Here is a 22,514-nt window from a genome sequence, read left to right on the forward strand (position 1 = left end):
CAGACAAGTAGGTAAACAATATAGGATCTGGTTAGATATGGGATATACAAGAGCATAAAAGTAATTGAACAAACAACAGACAAGTAAGTAAACAATATAGGATCTAGTTAGATATGGGATATACAAGAGCATAAAAGTAATTGAACAAACAACAAACAAGTAAGTAAACAATATAGGATCTGGTTAGATATGGGACATACAAGAGCATAAAAGTAATTGAACAAACAACAGACAAGTAAGTAAACAATATAGGATCTGGTTAGATATGGGGATATACAAGAGCATAAAAGTAATTGAACAAACAACAGACAAGTAAGTAAACAATATAGGATCTGGTTAGATATGGGGATATACAAGAGCATAAAAGTAATTGAACAAACAACAGACAAGTAAGTAAACAATATAGGATCTGGTTAGATATGGGATATACAAGAGCATAAAAGTAATTGAACAAACAACAGACAAGTAAGTAAACAATATAGGATCTAGTTAGATATGGGATATAAAAGAGCATAAAAGTAATTGAACAAACAACAGACAAGTAGGTAAACAATATAGGATCTGGTTAGATATGGGATATACAAGAGCATAAAAGTAATTGAACAAACAACAGACAAGTAGGTAAACAATATAGGATCTGGTTAGATATGGGATATACAAGAGCATAAAAGTAATGAAACAACTCAGGATCATTCAAAAGTAAACAAACAACCAAGTTTTTATGGTAGATGAAAAAATACAACTTTTTGTACAAACCGGTATTTTTAAGTGGGATATGGAAAAGACACACACATACAAAGTAATTAACTACCTTTAAACATTTTTTTTTTAATTCAAACAAGCAATTTTTAATTCTTCTTAATGTCCAACATAAACTCGCGGATTTTATCTGCTCTTGTGTACTTTTGCCCTTCTGGTGCCCCAAATACATGACTTAGTGAAGGCTCATATGTATATTTAGAACTAGGTGGTGTTTTTCCACAAGCTTCTGCCATTGCACGGAAATAGGTGGCACAGTTTCCACAACAGATTCCAAGATATGTTACGCCTATCTCCAATGCTTCCTTTGTAAACTTCTCAAAGTCAGACGAATTACATCGAGCACTATCTAAGTCAACTGGGTATAGGTATTCACCTTCAAACAGAAAACAAAATAAACGATTAAATGTTTGTTTCCTGAGAGAAAAAAAATCAAAACACCATAAACAAATTAACTATGTGTAAAACGAACAATGTCAAAATGTGACTTTTATATATATATTCAAAAGATAAAGTCGAACGAAGTTGGTTAGAATTAAGAATAGGGGTGTATAACTGGTCATAATTTAGAATAGGCGTGTATAGTTGGTCAGAATTTAGAAAAGGCCTGTATAGCTGATTAAAATTCAGAATAGGCGTGTATAGTCTTAAATATAAAACTTATTTTGATATCATAAATATTCAAAAGATCGTGAGATATCTAAGCATGAGTTTTTCTTATTGTCTGAATGTTCCCTCCCTGTTTTACAGTTACTTAGAAGTTACATTTGGATATCTAAGCAAATATTTTACATTCTCAACAACCATGTCTCATATTCTTAATATAACGTCTCTATTACTTCACAGTGACTGTTTCGTACAAGTGCCCTAGCTTATAAATCGCAAATACTAGTATCCGAAAACATTTTATTGTTTTATTTATTTGACCTTTTTATAAAAAATAATATAGTAGTATACTGTAAAGTAACAGGTGATTCAAGAGAATACGTTTAATTCTATGATACATCGATCTTTCTTGAGAGAAAAGCTATTATATAACAGGAGCTGACGATACGATTCATGTTCTTCCTAGTAGTAAGTCCAATTCAGTTATACGATAGTTATCAAAGGTACCAGGATTATTATTTAGTACGCCAGACGCGCGTTTCGTCTACATAAGACTCGTCAGTGACGCTCACATTAAAATATTTATAAAGCCAAACAAGTACAAAGTTGAATAGCATTGAGGATCCAAAATTCCAAAAAGTTGTGCCAAATACGGCTAAGGTAATCTATGCCTGGGATACGAGCATGTTTTGCAGGTGCTTTATTATTACAATGAATGTTGACTTCTTTTAACAGTGTACCTGTTTTTGGATCTTTGAGGGACTGGAAAGTCTTACTATCCTCTGTACAACGGAAGGCCACTGGTAATGCTGCTATTGGACCCTGTTATTATTGAGAATAAGATTTTACAACTTTCCTCAAATATAATTTTCTGAAATAATCTTTGGTAAATAACGATATCTTAAAACAATACAGCTGTATTTAAAAAAATAAGAATCGGTGGTATGATTGCAAACGAAACAACTCTCTACCAGAAACCAAATGACACAGTAATTAACAACAGTTGTTCATGGTAAAGCCTTTAGCTAAAGTCAAAAGTAGTATATCGGTGTTCATAGCCATAAATCAATTTAACTGAAACAAACTCGGGCTACAAACTACAACTGAGGAAAATACATCAACTATAAGAGGAAAAAAGACTATAAGAAACTGAACTGCTATAAAAACAAACGCCAACATACATAGAAAAGGACTATTTGATAACAACTCACATTTTTCTGAATAAGTAAAACCCACACTATATTGTACATTTTGCATAATATTTTCACTTTACTCACATACTATCAGATTAATAAATTTATACATGTTAATCAATTTCATTTTGGACATTGCAAATATAAATAATTATAAATTAATTCATTATGGCTGTAGTTACTTTGCAAACTTTCCTGACTTCTCTGAGGAGAGGTAACATAGTTTCAGGACCCCGGCCACAGTTCAGACCAACAACTGCAGCTCCAGCCTCCTCCAGACGTCTGCAAGCCTCGGGTATTGGCACATCATCCGTGGTAATATCTGGTCCATAAGGTGTCAGTGTTATCACAGCTGGTAAACCTATAATTATACTGTCTCTCAATTTCCTCATTTTAATCATGATTTTAATTACATGTATAATATTTGAATACATGCACTCGACAAAAAGATTTTCTTTTCTATGAATAAAAAATAATGTTCCCATAGAAATTGTAACAATTTGTCCAACATAAATGTTTCAAAAATGTTCTAATAACCTTATTTACATATAAAAACAAATATTATGGTATATCATTTAAATGACGATAGTGGTTCAGTCTAACGAGAATGCGTCCAAAGGCTTTAAAGGAGTATAGAAACTAAACCCCTTTCTAAAGTGGAGCAATCGTTTGGCTGTGAGAGATGTATGAATATGCAGTCGTGTCTAATAAAACAATGAGATATCAACGTACACCAAGAAAAAACATTCCTTTTATTATGTAGGATACATTTATTTTCTTACCGTTTCCGAATTCTTTGATGCACTCTAAAGCCAGCAATGCCTCTCCCAAATCATTGAACGTTTCTGCTATTATAAAGTCTACTTTTTCTTCCGTTGCCCATTTTATTTGTTCCTACAAACATAAATAATCATCGTACTTTTATTCTAATTTTATATATGAAAAAATGAATTATGAACGACATTTAGAAAACGTGGTAATAGTCGCATATTGCACAAATTTAAAAAAACTTATCTTTAGAATAAAGATCTTATTATATTTGATTGATTTGTGATCAATGGTATAATCTAAAGCTTGAACTAAACATATAAAACACAGGCGGTAACGTTCGTGGAGCGTTTGGTACTGTGGCTTTGTCATGATTTGGCGCAGTTGGGCATGATTAAAAAGGTGCTTTGGAGTGAAAACAACAGCAAATGCATGCAAACATTTAGCTGTGAGGAAATAACATACTGTTTACTGATTGTGCTCTGTTTAATATAACTTGTAAATGTTAAACAGTTTACCTTTCCGGACCAATTGAGTTTAAACCCAGTATTTGTTATGGTTATGTTGCTCAATCTTTAATTATGTACTTTTTATTTACGTCATGGTGGTGTAGATCATTCTTGAACATTGGTGGTTTTTATTTTGCTTTTGTTTCTTCTTTTTTTCAGCAGTGAAACCTTTGATAAAGTTAAAAGAATGTTTCCTTCAATTTCTCTGAAATTTTTCAAAACAATATAGTGAAATGAAAAAAAGTGTATTTATATAAACCGCTATCAAACGAAATATATGGTATAGTGCATGCTTCTTTGTCGATTATAAATGTCATATCTGTACAAAAGAAATAGACAGTATAGTGTGTGTGTGCTTCGCTGCCGAGTATAAATCTCATAATTCTACACAACATACCCACCTTGAACATCTCCTTGACTTTAGCAGTGCATGTACCATCGCCTGGAACATATAAAGGTGTATTACAGAGACCTGCTGCCGTTAGTTTATTGTGCCGCACAGCAACTTTCTTTGCTATCTTAAGAGCCGTTCGGTTAAGTTTCTCAAGTTCATCCTCCCTTCCAATAGACCGAAGCTTCTCTCTGTTGGCGTAATACTGAAACATTTTTTTTTAATTGTACATTGGATAATATAAACAGTTTGCAGTACAACTTTGAATGAATCTCATATTTCAATACAAAAATTGTGAATAATAACAATTACTCGAGACATAAATGTGTAAAACAAACATGTGGATAATGCACATTGTATCATATAATAAGAATCATCAATCACAAGTGAATTTACCCTCAACAAGTGCATAACAACGCCTGGAATTATATCATTAACACAATGTACATAGGTTAAATGCCCTAAGATTGTACAATGTTCATGTGGTCTTTACAATTTTTTAAACACTATGCAACAAGATGAGTATTGATTATAGTTCTTAGTCCTTTTGATTTAATGGATATTTGCTGTTTGTTCTTTAATGTTAAATGGAAAGTTGTTTCGTTAAAAATCAAACCGCTATGACATCTAAGTCTGAAAGTATCCCTCTTGCAGCTCTACGTCCGACAATTGTTTCAACACAAAACTGAACAGTGTTTCGTCAAATTGAATGGCTTTGTTTTTTTTATGAATTGATGATGGTGGCCAGACACGTGGTTGTTTGGTTAAATTGAGGGTTTCATGCACTTAAGTGTTTTCATTTTTATTCTTGCTTCTTTCGAATGCATTACTCAGATGATCATGCCAGTACAAGATCTATTATAGCAAACATTGTTATAATATTTTGCTGTTGAATTATAAGGTTTTTTTGTTGTTGTTTTTTTAACATTTTAGAGACTTCGGGTAATGTTTTACCGTAAAAGCCTCTACTACATCTGTGCCAGCGTGAACAAACTCTTCGTGCATACTCTCTACTAGATCCGGATGTTCCAGTACAACTTCCGGTATGAATCCACCATATTTAAGGTAGCCTCTACGACCAAATTCCCACATGTAGCCTTCGGCAACAAGAATCGTCTCTCCATTTCTTAATCGTTGTATAATATCTGCGTATAAAAACTAATCATTATTTTTTTCCATAATCTCCTTCTATTAACAATCTCCCTCTATGTGATTAATAATTTGATATACATTAAAAAAAAATACTACGAATTTAGCCTTCAAACAATATTTGTTATCAAATAGAAGTATTCAAAGTGACTAAGTTCACCATGGATGTGTGAGGGTATGTTGTTGGTCAATCTTAAATTCAGTGTAGTGCTTTAAATATGTAGACTTGTCTTTTATCTTGTTTATTTTGGTCATGATAATTGGGTTTTTTTAATACTCATCGTCATACCATGCGAAGTAGTAATTCTACACGCATGTATGATGCTTTTTTCGCACAATCATTGAATGAAAAAGTGTATTCTAATATATCCTGTTGTCATAAATCTACTGTACCCGGCCTGTGAAACTTATTATTGGTGAGTTGTCCAGTCATTGTTTATTTAAGCCTGAAATTGAAGATAACGTAATCATTTGCCGGATAAACAGTTATTTGCAAAGCTTATTACTTTTCGCTGAAGTTGTAATTTAGTACACATGCATAATTAACCCGTAGTTTGCATATAAATAGATATAGTTCTTACCTGTAGAAGACATTTTGTACTAAGGGTGAAGGTAAATCTATCCAGATGTCGATTTATCAACGTTTTATCTCGTGAATTGTGTACTCCTTTTTCGACTTCAATATATTCTAGTGTGACTTTGTACTTCATAAATTACCTCCCTTAAGATATTGAACACAAACACATGATATCTGCATGTCTTATATTTGTATTTAACAAACTAACTGTATCCAATGTAACGAAGTTGTGACGGGGATGATGGTTATCCCCGGTCTAGTGTCGTAAGTCATCGTTTTGTTGTTGCACCGAGCACAGGCACTTGCCTCGGAATAAAAATTCCTATGTATATATAATATCTTGATATATTATCTTAATATATTGGTGTTACCAATATAATATATTATATTAAGATATATAGGGGGATCTGAGACAAGTCCCTGTGGTTCCGAGGGAACCTCTTTAAATTTTCATAAAGGATTCAACTCATCATATGCGACTGTCATACACGTGAGAAGTTAAGCTAGCTATAAAACCAGGTGTAGTCCATCAGTTTCTACACAAGGAAATTCCCCGCTGTACCAAGTCTGGAATATGACAATAAGTCTTGTTTGTCATTCGTTAGGTGTGTAACCAAAAGGCATATGGGTCATTATAAAAAAAAACATGCATATTTCGATGAAAGGATATTTGGAAAAATGATGGCATTGTTTAAATCCTTCTACTCTATAGTATGGTAGCAACGATATTCAGAAATATGCAATGGGAAAAATCAAGAGTTCCTTCAATTTTAACAATTCTAGGTCATCCTTTGATAGAATCGTGTCAATGGTGTTACCAATTTAAAACATGCATTTAGGTACTAAATATTATTGTTACATATCAAACTACTGTTCTAATTTGTTGTTAACGTTTAGATTACTACTTATGGACATTATTCATATAGCTATGCATTCTATTTAAACATACATTTCAGAATAAATTGTTGTATACAAGTTAGTTGTTCTTATTATTGCCGTTTTTATATTAAAAAAAATACCCTTTAAACTGAATGTATGTAAAATGTTGAAGACTGAATGATTAGATAATGCCTATCTTCCATAAATGACCTGAAAACACTTTCATTTGTTTTAAATAAAAAATAAAAATTATTGCATTTTTATGTAGTAACACAACTAATCCTTAAGTAACTCCAACGACACTAAAGTATCACCATTGACACATTTCAAATTTTACTTTTAATAAGTACTGAACGACGCAAAACAAAGAACACTGAGCAAAAGAAAGAGGTAGGAAATAATTCCTAGGCTAAAAAATCTCAAATTATATAACATAACATCAATAACTAAAAATGTCAATAGTGTTACTAAATAGTGTCATTGGTGTCACCAAAATACATCAGTTTGTGAAAACTTTGTACATGTAATACATGATATTGTTAAAACATTGTTAATACATATTGTTTTTCATAAAAAGTATGATGTTTCCCTTGTTAAAGATGAAAGAAACATAAAACAATGCTGATTGTCATGATATATTCAGCGGTGTTACTAAACTGGTCAATGGTGTTATTTTATCAAAATGGTCTCACCATTGACAGTAACACCAATGATTTAAGGTGTATTTTTAGATTCAGGAAATTAAAAAAAAATGATTTTTATAAGCTGACACCATAGATGGACACTATTTTCATTTACGATATAGCTTTTACTTTATTTTCAGATTTTTTCACTAAATTTTCAACATAAATGTTTGTTTTCTTTTGCATATCATGCTTACAGGTAACATTGCTAAGGGAGAAACTATTGTAAATGCTGAAATCTTGCCATTGACTTAAAAAATGAGACGTTTCCTTTTGGTAAAATTTTTTATTATAAAACCAACTTTCACCTCCCAAATCATTAAATAATGTTTGTATGTATCAAAATTCAATAAAAGGTGATAAATTCTAATAACAAATGATATGAATAATAGTCCTGGCTATATCCAAGGGTTTAAGAAAATATTAAAATTGTTTTTATCACATTTCATACTGTAAACTGTATATAGTGTATCACAAAACATTCATATCTAACATATGCAAGTGTTATTTTGAAATATTTTCATGTCTGTGACTTAAAAAGACCAAATACATGAAATAACATAGTTTTGCATGGTTTTTTTTTATAATGACCTATATAACCAAGAGAAAACTAGAGGTGACTGACCTATCTGCAACATTATTCAAAAGTCAATTCAAGTCAACAAAGTCTTAATTGCCCTATATTTTGAAAAAGGGACTGAATAAATAAAAAACTGTCATTAACATCAAATTCCATGAATAATAGATTGTCATTCCCATCAAATTACATAGAAAGGGCATTTTTAGTATTTCTTACTCTTCTTGTATTGGAATTTGCATAAACCAAGATTTTTTAGATGAAATTGGAGTTAAAAAAATGGCATTAGAATAAGAAGGATCATATCATAGGAAACCGCGTACTAAGTTTCAATGTTGATTGGACTTTATCAAAACTTACCTTGACCAAAAACTTTAACCTGAAGCGGGACAGACGGACGGACGGACGAACTGAAGGATGAACCAACGAACGCAGACCAAAAAAAATAATACCTGTAAATTGGACATAAAAAAGTAATGAACAGAATTATCAATAAGGCGTTGATAGGATAATTTGCTTTTTAGATAACAATTGCAATTGACATTTAGTTTGCAATTAGGGAAACAGGATATGTTGATCAGGGGCAAAACTTTTCCTTGCTACAGATCGTATCAATTCAAGAGTGCAATGTCGAGGCACCGTAAGCAGACTGTATGCATACAACTTGAACTCGTTGAACCATAACTGAAAATCGACAAACACCATTCTTAAATTTGTCTTACATGTAAAATCATTAAATCTCCAATTTCACATCCATATATTTTTCTTTAAAACTGATATGTTGTTAATACATAGATTCCCGTTTGGTATGATATAAAATAATAATACTTAGGGTCTCTTCGTTTTTTATGTATTAATCAATCTGTTACCTAGATGGTAGTGAAAAAAAAATTAGAATTTCATCGATTCACGGCTTGCAACACGAGGATGTTAAGCTTATTTCCACGTTTTGTGGTTATTTTTTTCACATAGAACACCACTCTGGATGATTTCTACCGTAAAATGGAAGTCGTTTACCCTTTTTATATTTTAAATAATTAAAATTGAAATTTATGTTTCAACATCATACCAATTAGACAGACCGTTACTTGTTAACACTTGAATTGATATTCAGCAGAAATTTGCAGTAATTATGTGTAACTTTTGTATTTTACTACTGTAACAAGTGTGGACACAGATTAGTGTGGATATATGTTTGGATGTTTGGCAGTGTTTTCTGACAAAAAGACTTCTCTGGTTATTCCCCATAGGGATCTATGTTGAGCTGTTGTGCCCAGTACCAGACAGTCGGTACCAAGCACTGAAAATAGCAGTGTCTATTATTTAATATTGAGTTTTAATGTTCAATATATATAGGAAGATGGGGTTTGAGTGCCAGTGAGACAACTCTCCGTCCAAGTCACGATTTGTAAAAGTAAACCATAATAGGATAATCAAGACTGTCATGGAGGAGACACTGCTTTCAATCAGTGCTGACCGTTCATAGATTTTATGAAAGCTAGACGTTGCTTTTAATATCAAATCTTTATATTGGCTAACTTACTATGATTGCTTCCTGTATATACTATGTACATTCATGTAAATAAATTGTGTGCACGTTCAACGTTACATGGGAGGATTTCCTTTCAACAATTTAACTTTGAAAAAACTATGTGATTTAAAAAAAATAATCTGTCAATGGAACACAGCTAGCTGGGTGGGCTACAACGCTGGAGAGATTTACGTAAAGAGTAAAAAAAAAATTGGAAGGATTGCCAAATGATTCCGATAAAATTAGTTCCAAAATTTGAATCTGGATAGCTGCAAAAACTCAATAGTAATAGAGAACCACATACATTTCTGCATGAGGTAAATGTAATTGTAGTATGCGTGTCCGAGAACCTCCATGCATTTGTATGATTCTATCTATTTTCCTTTGAGGTTGTCATTTCTTACTTTGGTTTGTCCACATAAAACTGAAAATTTTACTACTGTTACAATTGTTTTAAGTGGTGGTCTTTATATACATAAATAAAAGTGGAATATCATTTGAGCTTTACAATTGATAGCCTAAGTGCATATAAATAAATGTATTCATTGTCTAGTTGGGGAACATACGATGAAAACCACGTTAAGTGATACAGCATTCGCTTCTTTTTGTGTCATTTATTTTTTTCTATCATTCAAATGTGATATGTGGTACCAGTTTGCTTACATCTTGAATCTTACAAAAACCCCGTGCTACTGGTTGATTAAAACAGGAAATACAGATATTCCGAACTATAATTAAAAAAATATTCAAAAATGTTACATTGAAAAAAATGCATGTTACAGTATCAGAAGGTGAAAACAAGACTAGCAGAGCTAAAAGTTGTAAGACTATCTTAAAGAAAATATACTTTACGTTTCACTGCATTGTTCAGGATGAATTGATATTTCAAACAACTCAATATTATGACGTCATTATTGACGATTTCATTTAATATTTCAAATTTAGCATAAAGGCCCTAATTTTGTCAGCACGTCCATATTTCTTGCCAGATGGTTCCCCAAACACACTACTAAGTGATATATCAGGAGCATATTTAGACGCTAGAGGTTTTCGGTGATAACTTTCAGCCAGCTCTCGGAATAAAGCTGAACAATTTCCACAACACAGACCAATATACTGAACACCAATTCTTTTGGCTTCTTCTGCAAACTCCCGTATGTCCTCCGAATTACATCTAACGCTTTCTAAATTATTTGGGTAAAGGTATTTACCTGAAAAACAAATTTATTGATATAAATATTGTCACCGTACAAACATTTCTAAAGGGAAAATAATTGAACGTTGAACAGTTTATGCCAGAATGATCATGGCGTCAACTGATCTAAATAATTTAACCAGCATGATCCTGGCCTCTATAGATCTGATGACAGTTAAAACAGGCATGAACCTGGCTTTAAATTAGTTTTAACCAGTATGAACCTGGCCTCGATTGATCTGATGACAGTCAAAACAGACATGAACCTGGCTTTGAATTAGTTTTAACCAGTATGATCCTAGCCTCTATTGATGAATCTGGCGTCAATTGATCTAATGGTAGTTTCAACCAGTATGATCCTAGCCTCTATTGATGAATATGCCGTCAATTGATATAATGGTAGTTTTAACCAGTATGATCCTAGCCTCTATTGATGAATATGCTGTCAATTGATCTAATGGTAGTTTTAACCAGTATGATCCTAGCCTCTATTGATGAATATGGCGTCAATTGATCTAATGGTAGTTTTAACCAGTATGATCCTAGCCTCTATTGATGAATATGGCGTCAATTGATCTAATGGTAGTTTTAACCAGTATGATCCTAGCCCCTTCTGATCTAATGACAGTTTTTATTTTCTTTGTTTTTCCACACTTAATAGTTTCGTGATCGTGTTTAAATCGATAAAATAATACGAAAACAGCCGGATGATGATTAATTTTCAATTTTTATCACGTACACGAACACATCGGTATTTTCGTTTTAGCAGTAATACAATTGTATATGTCTCTGGCAGTGCACACACTTATCAAACATCTAAGAAATTTTAAATAACGTTATGAAGCTAAATTTATACAATTTAATGTACATTTTAAAGCTAATACAATATGTACGTTGGAGTATTTTAAGTCTATCTATACATATTCCAGTGTTACATACCTGTTTCTGGATCTTTAAGTGACTGGAATGTACGGAATTCGTCTGTGCAACGAAATGGTACAGGAATGGCAGCAATAGGACCCTTTTTAAAATTAAATGTAAAATTTTCAGAATATATGCAGGAATCTGATGTTCAGTGGTTGTCGTCTGTTTATGTGGTTCATAAGTGTTTCTCATTTCTCGTTTTTAAATATAGATTAGACGGTTGGTTTTCCCGTTTGAAGGGTTTTACACTAATTATTTTTGGGGCCCTTTATAGCTTGCTGTTCGGTGTGAGCCAAGGCTCCGTGTTGAAGGAGGTACATTGACCTATAATGGTTTACTTTTATAACTTGTTACTTGGATGGAGAGTTGTCACATTGGCACTCATACCACATCTTCCTATATCTATATGTAATAGAAATAATTTGCCAAAATGTATTAGAGTATTAAATGAACATATTTTTGTAAGCTTAAAAGAGGTTACATTTTTATGTTTTTCAAATTATAATCTGGTTGATAAAATTTCGTTTTTAAATGTGTATGGGCCCTTGATTGGTAACCAAGTGTTTTTATTTGATGTTTAATGCTGACAATAAGAGTAAAACAAACTTAATAGAACCATTTAAATTGTGTGGTCTCTAAAATATATAATGAGTTAACCTTGCAGACTTTTCTGATCTCTTTGATTAAAGGTAACATGGTTTTTGGACCTCTTGCGCAATTAAGTCCCACAACAGCAGCCCCTGCTTCTTCCAGCTTTCTTAGAGCTTGTGGGAATGGTATATCATCTACAGTTATGTCCGGGAAATAAGCAGCCATCGTTATTACCGCAGGTAAACCTAGAAAACATAGTCAAGTGTTTATGATTTATTATATATAAAAGGAAGAAAGATAAGAAGTTAGCAATATCCTTTAACTTTACGTTCCACAATATAGATGATGTTCTCTCATTAATTATATAAATAATACAAAATTTGGTGACTATGTTGAACGAATCTATCCCATCGAACTAGAGATAAAGGATACTACAGATACAGTTAAGCCTTATATCTTGACTTGCATCTAGAAATTGACAATGAGGGTCGGTTGAAAACAAAACTTTACGACAAAAGAGATTATTTCAGCTTCCCAATTGTGAACTTTCCATTTCTATGTGGCAACATTCCAGCAGCGACTGCATACGGGGTATATAGGCTATTTGCCAATTCCCGTAATTGACCCTGTAATTAGAGATCCCTCTTTCAGTTGTCTCCCTTATGATGGTCATTCCCGGCTTTTATTTCCTATCATGATTCCTTGATAAAGGATTGCTGCTCACAAGGAAGCTATTAAACCAAGAGTTCCAAATGGTGAAGTTGAAATCATCCCTTCGTCAATTTTACGGACGACATCACGAATTGGTTGACCGTTATAGAACAACCGTTTCACATATGATATCGGATATTTTCCTTATGTCGTAACTACAATATCCTACCCTTTTCACGAATGTGACCTACCAAATTAGACAATTTACTGGATTTGTAATAACATAAGCCACACGACGGGTGCCACATGTGGAGCAGGATCTACCTACCCTTCCGGAGCACCTGAGATCACCCCAGTTTTTGGTGGGGTTCGTGTTGCTTAGTTTTTAGTTTTCTATGTTGTGTCTTATGTAGTATTATTTGTCTGTTTGTCTTTTTATTTTTAGCCATGGCGTTGTCAGTTTATTTTCGATCTATGAGTTTGACTGTCCCTCTTGTATCTTTCGTCCCTCTTTTATAGATATAAGAAGATGTGGTATGAGTGCCAATGAGACAACGCTTCATCCAAGTCACTATTTGTAAAAGTAAAACCATTACAGGTCAAAGAAAGGTCTCCACTTATTGTTTGAAGCATAATTGAAATCTAATATATAAATAAAATATTGAAATACAATATTAAAATCTACTTACTAATCATTTGGGATATTTCTATATTTGAATTTGATGTAAATGTAATATGTTTTCAAACCTCTTTAAACAATCACATATATAGCATTGCCATATTTTATTTCACCTTTCCCAAACTCCTTTATTGTTTCTAGTGCTGCCATGGCTTCCTCTGAATCATTGTAGGTTTCACCAATGATATAATCGGCCTTTTCTTGAACCGCCCACTCTACCTGTTCCTATTACATTCAAAGAATAAAACAAAATATGTAAGTCGAACAGGGGTGTATCACGTTCAAACGGGTCTGTTGTTTAGTAAAGACACTACTCAAGTTTTGAATACTATTATGTTAATTAACTTTAAGTAAGAACATAAAGAGCGCATTATACAATTGTAGTGTGTGGTCTTAAATTCATACAATAAAAATATAGCATAAAAAATAGTTTAACGTTGATATATGCATTTCAATGAAAATAATACTTTCTAAATTTTGTTGGAATTATTTAGTGCAATCAGAAACGCTAAATAGTATATGGCGTAGTTCAAACGTTGTTTCACGGTATCATGCTGTGTACATGTGAGGTCTAATGCACGGTCCTGAGGATGAATAAAAAAAACAGTAACACTGGTATTTGCTGCTACTGCGTCAGGCAATCGTCAAATGAGTACGAGCCTTTTTATAGTTTGTTCATATGTTTTATTTTTACACAACTGTCCCAGGTTAAGGAAGGATTGTGAGCCCGTTAACGTGTTTAACCCAACTGTATTTGCCAGTACCTAGTCAGGAGCCTATACTTCAGTGGTTGTCCATCATTGTTGTATATGATATCTGTATTTCGTTCAATTTATTTCACAAAAATCAGGCCGTTAGTTTCTTCGTTTGAAGTATTTTACATTTGTCATTTTGTTGCATCTTATAGGTGACTATGCGGTATGTGTTTTGCTCATTGTTGAAAGCCATACAGTGATCTATAAATGTTAATTTCTATGTCATTTAGTCTATGTTGGAGGGATGTCTCATTGGAAATTATACCACATCTTCTAATGTTATATCAACCAATAATTTGTCGAATAAAGAGAGGATTATGCAGATACGTTTTCCCAATTTTACTCAGTGAGTATATCGGTATATAACATTTTGCCAAAGGACAGTTAGCATTCATTTTAGCTACGTGTATTTCATTTAAATGAATGATACGATACTTCGCTATGTACAAGATACATACTAGTATGTCAGTATTCGCTATGTACAAGATACATACTAGTATGTCAGTATTCGTTATGTACAAGATACATACTAGTATGTCAGTATTCGCTATGTACAAGATACATACTAGTATGTCAGTATTCGCTATGTACAAGATACATACTAGTATGTCAGTATTTATTACAGACAAAATAATTAGTTATTGACCATTATGTATGACAAACATTTCATTAACCTTAAAATTCGATCATCACTGATGAGTCTTTTGTAGGTCATGCGCGCATCTGGTGTACAACATTATAAACGTGGTATCTTTTTTTTTCAGAGACCACATGGAATTAAGGAAATCGTGTGGTATAATCGCAAAAATAAGTTTTGTTTTTAAAATCATCAAAATAAGTGGTTTTTCATCACTTAAACGAATATAACCTTGAACATTTTTCTTGCAAGTATTTTTGTAGTTTCGTTATCGGGATCCCAAACTCCAGTATTGCATATTCCGGCTGCCATTATTTTGTCTGTGTCATCTGCCACTTTTCTCGCAAGTCTTAAGGCAGTCCTGTTCAATGTTTCAAGATCTTCCTCTCTACCTACACTCTTTAACTTTTCCCGATGTCCAAAATACTGAAGAATGAATTTACATAACTGAAAACTTGTAGTGGTAATTACATGGATCACTTGATGAAAAGTATTCCAATCTATCCTACAATCCTCAAAACACCGAAATATTGTAGACATGTATCTGTTTTTTATAACTATTTGAAAGTCTGGCATACGCGATTTTGCATTTCCAAAAAGGTCTTATTTCTATTTTTTCTGATTTTTGACCACTATGACCTTTACAACACCGCAGAAATTGTTTCGGTAGTGTTAAAATTGTTGCATACCAATTTATACTTTTTAACAAAATAAAATCAAGAAAACATAGATACTTCAGAAAATAACCTCATTGTAATACAGTCCCTGTCTGTGTATTCAATATTAAAAATACACTTCTTGTAATTGGTGTAAGCTTACGGATATTTTTTTTTATTTTAAATTTCATGGTATTTCTTAGACTGCTTTTAATATCAACAATATTTTAATTAGTGTAAGCTATTGGTTCTTTATTACAAATACTTCCGGTTTGAATAGCAGGATATCATTCTCTGCCTGTGACGTGGTGAACTGATTTATATTTTAGACTTGTGCTTATTTTAAGCATAATACTTCTTAAAAGTTTGGCTCATAACATTCCTTGATGAAAGTTATAATGTATCCCCGAAAACAATCGCAATGAAGCTGGTGATAAATGTTTTATAAATATTCAAATGATTCCAAATAAAGTACATTTAATTAAACAGAATAATATCTTACAGTGAATGCTTGTACAACATCCGATCCTGCATGAACAAATTCCCTGTACATACTCTCTACAAGATTGGGATGTTCGAGAACAACTTCCGGTGTATATGCGCCATATTTAAGATAACCCCGTCGACCGAACTCCCACATGTACCCCTCTGTATTCAGTATTGTTCCTCCATTTTGTAGAATACTTCTGATATCTAAATACAACACTGTAGTTGTAGGTATCACAATATTTTACATCAATATAGTTATCTAAGGGAACTACCAGTTTATTGTTATGGGGGGCTAGGATGAAAAAATTTTGAACTGCTCTTTTTTTAAGTTGGTATCTCTGTCCTGCTTTTTTATCTAGTATTCGGTCCTGCCTTTTTTAATAGCTTATTTTGACTTTTTTATTTATTTTTTTTACTCAAAACTCCTGTCCAGTCTTTTTTCATATTCTATCCTAGCACTTTCTTTTCAAATTTCATCCTAGCAGCCTCCCCCTTTTACAAATCAAATGATAGCCCTCATACATAATTGTTGTTGCATATGCTTTTATGATATGATAGTTAAACAAAAGTTCAGGCAGTGGAGGAAAACATTTTGATTTACCAGAGCTGATTTTTTTTAATGTTTAACCTTGTTTGATATTTTTAAAAATAACATACAATTTATTTTCAAAAGTGTTTAAATGTACATTAACAAACTTGTTCTGAGCTTTCATTTCAGTTGTGCTGTTAAACCAATGTTGGGAGTAAATTGATTGCTCACATTCATTTCAAACCCAACCACATTATATATGTGCATGTATCGCAATAACTCAGAAGTCTTTGCTTCGTTACAGACGTGTAAAAAAACGTTACCTGAAATCACCGTTGATATAATATTAAGACATTATTAAGAAACTAAGGTTTCAACCTGAATTAAATAAGTTGATTTAAATCTCTCATATAAGGTTAGCGTTTGAGATAATCAATTCAGAGCTATTTGGTGTTCCCAGTGCCCAACATTTAGAAGTAACAGTGAAAACTGACCAACTCGCAGTAAACCAAATAGTATTATTCGCCTTTTTGACGTTCCTGATGAAGGAAGATCCAAAAAAAGCGCATCGGTCGTATGCAACTTTAAACGTTTTGTTTTCTTTTTTATCGATTGCATGACGATAATAAATTGCCTTTTATGATTTATTTCAGTTCCAAGAAATAACACGGAAGGAATACTTAATGTATAGCGTCGCAATGAACGTTGTACTAGGCGCGCTTCAGCTGGCCCCTAGACAAAAAAGTGTACTGGTTTTGTGATTATAGACGTCATACTAAACTTCGAAATATAACAATGAACTAAAATTAAAAGCATACAAGACTTAAAATGACAGAGGCTCCTGAATTGGGACAGGCGCACAAATTCGACGGGGTTAAACTTGTTTCGTGAGATCAAAACCCTCCTCTATACCTCTACCCAATAAAGAATGAAAAACACACAGTAATACGAACAGTAAAACGCACTTTAAAAGAAATACAAGTCCTATATCAGAATAGGAGACAAACGAAACTAATCAAAATGTCAATGATAATAAATTAGCAAAGGACTACTATATATAAAGCTAACAGTTACTGCCATACGCCAGCTTTAGACCTCAATTCATGAAACTGATTGAAAGGTTATGTCTTCATTATGCACACTTTCTCCCTGTTGTATTTATTGCTAATTTGTTTCGGAACATGCATGAAATATGCGTCACTGGCAACAAAAAATCGATAATTTAAAATAGGTTGTTTACGTACAAATTACGAAGAAACTTAGGATTTAACTCCCTCGGACAAAGTAGCCCTTATAGATGGATTTTGATATGCTTTAACTTCACTTTGGCCAAACACCTCTTCAATTTTTTTTTCGGTTCTTATTTTTCTTGACTTTCAAATTTCAGTTTTCAGCGTTCCGTAGTTGAATTCTTTACTTAAAATTCAGCGTTTTACATTGTACTGGTTTTTCGAGAGCAATGGTGTATGGCCAAATATGGAAAAATCCATCATGCAGCTGACACTGTGGCTTCTCTTTACACGCCCCATATTGGCTGGATGTACCTGTGTTCTTTTAGTTTGCAAAAAGTCGATTGTCGTACGATAACTTAAAAATGTTCAAATAACAAAATGCAAATACGGAACAATAATATCCTTTTATATATACAAAAAAATCCCTTTCCTTTTATTTACTATTTACTAACAGCGGTTGATCTAGGACCCATAATGGAGCTACATGTACGTATATGATAACCAGTCCAAACGTTGTCTAGAAGGGAGCAACCATTTAACTTTAAAAGTAGGGTGTTATTGTTTTGTCGAAGCGCTAACAATTTTATTAAGTATATCGCTGATATAAACTTTAATTTGAAAAATGCCGACACCTACAAATAGATAGATGGGCGCTTAATGTAGTACAGCGGCAACTATTACATACATATGAATGCTGAAAATAATGTTTATGGTATACGTTTATATATGATATGAATGGTTTAAACTTTTACAAAACCAGAGCTATAAGTTTGATATAAACGTTTAATTCATTTGGCCTTTTTTAGTTTTATTTGACTTTATTTGCCTTTTTAACTTAATTGGAATCGAGCGTCACTGATAAGTAGTTTGTAGACGAAACGCGCGTCTGGCGCAAAAACCGGCAAAATTTATATCCCGGTATCCATCTATGATGAGTTTATGTAGATACCTTGTAACAGTATCTCGGCTCCAATCTACTAATATTTGGTCTTAGTACTCTTAATTTCAACGTAAATAAGATATAAATATATCAAAAACCTCCAACATTGTAGACTAGCACAACTTTAATTGGGACACCATGCATTCAGTATTCCTACCGTACCAACAAAAAAAAAATATTAACTAAAATCATTGATACAAGGCAATATAAGGTTAATTATGATCGTCATACAACCGATAAAAATGAAAACAACGTTAAAAGTTACGACCGAAGCGCTTTTTCTGAATCGACCTTCTTAGGGAACGCTCAAAGCTGAATATTAAGGGCCAACAACTTACAAAGAACAGATTAAAACATTAAAGATGATCGTTCATAATGTACATGGAATGATGTATTCTTTAGCCAACATGATTGCAGAAAGTAAGAAGTCGTAGAGCAAAACAGAAAAAAATAGAAATCAAAAGAGATAATACACCGTGTATTGAGCCTTTCTATTGCTTTTAAAGAGTTCAGTCGAAAATATATATACATGCTCAACCTAAACATACTTTTTGACCTACTGCGAGTTGTTCAGTTTTTACTGTTACTCCTCTTTCTTCTTATATCCATGGGTGCTAGAAAAACCAGCAAGTAAAATGGCCAATATCAGATCCGTAGTACGTCTTGTTTTGAAATGAATTCTCTTCTTTTGAGAAATATTTATTTTGTCATCCATTTTTTCACCGCTTACAACTGTCTGTCTGTGGGTTTTTTTTTCATATACATTAACTTTTAAGTATCAGTATGTTTTCAATTCATATTGTTTCGTTTCGTTCCGTTTTTATTTCGTTTCGCTTTTTACAGGTACCCCTCTTTTCGACCCTTTACTATTTTTGATATTTTAATCAAATATTTAAAAAATCAAACTTTCAAAAAGTGAAATAATCAAAATTGCACGTAAGGTTTAATATTTTGGAAGTTTGATCAAAATCCTAAACTATCAAATTTAAAAACAATATTCAGAATTTTAATATTTTAATAATTTGGTTAAAATTTCAAAATTTCAAAACATTTACACAATTTGAAATTTTGATATTTTAAAACTTTGATCAAAATTCCAAAAATCTAAAATTTCAAAACTTTTTAAAACTTTGAATTGATAAGTGTTACACGGACCCAGACTTCTTCTGTTGTATGTTGAGTAACATAGTCCTTGATCGGTTCAAAATATGGAATTCTAGTTTTTGGATAACAGTGGACACTCCAGGAGAAAATGTGAGATATTTTCCTCAAAAGGATTACATAGTTGATATAGTGGAGAAGGTGATTGATTAAATTTCGCTCTATTAGAATTTAAGTTTTAACAATAGCTTTCCGAACTTCGGCTTATGTTTTGTCAAATATATTCCAAACTGGATGATTTTTGCTAATAAGAAGATGTTTAGTTTCCATATATCTTGGAGTTGGTTTAAATTCAGCATCGTCCCTTAAAGTATTTAGTCAGTAGGTGTTCAATTGAATTAAACACCTATTGCTTCGTTACAAGAGATTTCCGAGCGTATCATATAGAGTCCAATCAGTGTTTATGACCTTTCCACATGTGACAATTTTTGTTTTTGTAGGATGAATTTTGTAGAGATGTTGATTAGAATATCTTTCCGAAACGTTGAGCATAATTTGGAGATTGTCTCTATTGGTTTCAATAAAAGCCATGTCATCAGTGCAGGTAGGAGTATACCGACAAAAATATTTCCAGTCTTAAGCCTAAAGAGTTTCTACCTCTACGTTCTGATACACAGGTAAATGAAAATAATGTTGTTATTAAGTATACTTCTTCTGTCTATATAATATTCCGTTTAGAAATAACAAGAAATTTCTTGTATATTAATAAAACTAATCTAAAACTTGCTATATGTTGGGTGAATATAAACAATAAAACTATACAATTGGTGCTCGATAAATCTTCGTGTTCTTCATGCACAGGTTCTTTATTTAATAAAAAAGGAAATAATTTTGATGTTCACAGTACGAAGAAGTGACAATTCATAGTAATTCCAAACAATCAAAGCTGGTATATAGACCTGATATATGTTATCGTTAGATAACAAAAAAAGCATTACAAATAGTATCAACAGGTCAAATTATTTGTTTTTGATTATAGTTGTTTAAGCATAAATTATGCCGTTGGGTTTATTTTTCTTTTGGACTGTTTCATGCTAGGGTTTTTCATTAATGACTATGAGTTAATTGTTTTGATTATTGTTGAAGGGTATATGGTACCATGTAATTTGCTTCCATCTTTGTCCTTTGATTATTGTTGAAGGGTATATGGTACCATGATGTAATTTGCTTCCATCTTTGTCCTTTGATTATTGATTATTGTTGAAGGGTATATGGTACCATGTAATTTGCTTCCATCTTTGTCCTTTGATTATTGTTGAAGGGTATATGGTACCATGATGTAATTTGCTTCCATCTTTGTCCTTTGATTATTGATTATTTTTGAAGGGTATATGGTACCATGTAATTTGCTTCCGTCTTTGTCCTTTGATTATTGTTGAAGGGTATATGGTACCATGTAATTTGCTTCCGTCTTTGTCCTTTGATTATCGTTGAAGGGTATATGGTACCATGTAATTTGCTTCCGTCTTTGTCCTTTGATTATTGTTGAAGGGTATATGGTACCATGTAATTTGCTTCCTTCTTTGTCCTTTGATTATTGTTGAAGGGTATATGGTACCATGTAATTTGCTTCCGTCTTTTTCCTTCGATCATTGATTATTGTTGAAGGGTATATGGTACCATGTAATTTGCTTCTGTCCTTGATTATTGATAGTTGTTTCATTGCCCATCATACCACAAATCCTTATTTTTATATGTGGCATTTTAAGTTGGTTCATTTGAAAGTGTACAAAAATAAATAGTTATTGTTTTAATATAAATAAATTACTAATTAATACACTTAATATTGTGTACGTACCTTTTGATGACATGTCTGATTTTTGTCCTAGACGAGATAACAATACAATGAACTCATGTTCTCAGGCTTTAAAGAAAGTCAAACTAACTGTCCTTTAATTTCCACTGTTAGAATAAGATATCTTGTTTATCTGTTTACGATAAGTGGGGCATCGAACAAACATATTTTGATTGAAGCATATACCTAATCGACGTTACGAAAGAATTTGTTTTAAAAAAAAAATAAACTCATCTTAAAGTCATATGAAACCTCAAATAATAAAAAAAAAAATGATGCATATGTTTTTTATAACTAAATGGATAGTTTTAATTATAAAACTTATGTAAATGTATTTTTTTAAAGAAAATTCTTTAATTTGTCCACGTTTAGAAGAAATTTACTATTTTTAAATTGCTTGCTTCCAGAAAGCAATTCGCCGAAATATATTCCGTATGCAAGTAACCTAAGCGTCACCCTTCTCGTAAAATTCCGGTGATCGCAATACGATTGGATCTGTCTTTAAATAAACTATTATCTGATTGTACATGTTCTACACGTGCTCAATTTCTATGCTTCTTTGTTGCTTGTTTTACTATAAGGTGATAATCGGTAAATTGCGGCTTCAAAGGTCTTCAAAACATGGAAATTAATGAGCTGCCATATTTGTTATATCATA

General features: G+C 32.3%; 2 protein-coding genes across 3 annotated transcripts; both read right to left on the bottom strand.

Moving 5' to 3' along the window:
• Positions 1-791: 791 nt before the first annotated feature.
• LOC143067074 (betaine--homocysteine S-methyltransferase 1-like) lies at positions 792-6,111 on the bottom strand. 2 transcript variants are annotated; one of them, XM_076240100.1, is made up of 7 exons: positions 5,957-6,111; positions 5,181-5,371; positions 4,237-4,431; positions 3,341-3,452; positions 2,741-2,919; positions 2,106-2,187; positions 792-1,135 (listed from the first exon to the last, which is right to left on the bottom strand). In XM_076240100.1, the coding sequence occupies exons 1-7, from the start codon at positions 5,967-5,969 to the stop codon at positions 849-851; spliced, it is 1,059 nt and encodes a 352-aa protein (XP_076096215.1). In that variant the 5' UTR covers positions 5,970-6,111; the 3' UTR covers positions 792-848. The 2 variants fall into 2 exon arrangements, with proteins under 2 accessions (XP_076096215.1, XP_076096214.1); XM_076240099.1 differs by lacking the exon at positions 5,957-6,111 and adding an exon at positions 5,769-5,842.
• A 4,409-nt stretch (positions 6,112-10,520) lies between these two features.
• Positions 10,521-21,985, bottom strand: LOC143067076 (S-methylmethionine--homocysteine S-methyltransferase BHMT2-like). The gene is made up of 7 exons (XM_076240102.1): positions 21,860-21,985; positions 16,213-16,403; positions 15,286-15,480; positions 13,776-13,887; positions 12,399-12,577; positions 11,757-11,838; positions 10,521-10,833 (listed from the first exon to the last, which is right to left on the bottom strand). The coding sequence occupies exons 1-7, from the start codon at positions 21,870-21,872 to the stop codon at positions 10,550-10,552; spliced, it is 1,056 nt and encodes a 351-aa protein (XP_076096217.1). The 5' UTR covers positions 21,873-21,985; the 3' UTR covers positions 10,521-10,549.
• Between the last annotated feature and the right edge of the window lie 529 nt (positions 21,986-22,514).

This window comes from Mytilus galloprovincialis, chromosome 3 (assembly GCF_965363235.1).
Source record: "Mytilus galloprovincialis chromosome 3, xbMytGall1.hap1.1, whole genome shotgun sequence".
NCBI classification, from domain to species: Eukaryota; Metazoa; Mollusca; class Bivalvia; order Mytilida; family Mytilidae; genus Mytilus; species Mytilus galloprovincialis.

What these genes read in the sequence shown, in the direction of transcription:
- LOC143067076 (XM_076240102.1), bottom strand. An exon ending in ATGTTGTACAAGCATTCACT is followed by an intron (nt 15,481 to 16,212) that starts GTAAGATATTAT and finishes TTCATTCTTCAG; the next exon opens with TATTTTGGACATCGGGAAAA. An exon ending in ACTTAAAGATCCAGAAACAG is followed by an intron (nt 10,834 to 11,756) that starts GTATGTAACACT and finishes TTTGTTTTTCAG; the next exon opens with GTAAATACCTTTACCCAAAT.
- LOC143067074 (XM_076240099.1), bottom strand. Translation starts at nt 5,808, where the DNA reads ATGACTGGACAACTCACCAATAATAAGTTTCACAGGCCGG. An exon ending in ATGTAGTAGAGGCTTTTACG is followed by an intron (nt 4,432 to 5,180) that starts GTAAAACATTAC and finishes AAAATGTTTCAG; the next exon opens with TATTACGCCAACAGAGAGAA. An exon ending in AAGTCAGGAAAGTTTGCAAA is followed by an intron (nt 2,188 to 2,740) that starts GTAACTACAGCC and finishes CAATAATAACAG; the next exon opens with GGTCCAATAGCAGCATTACC.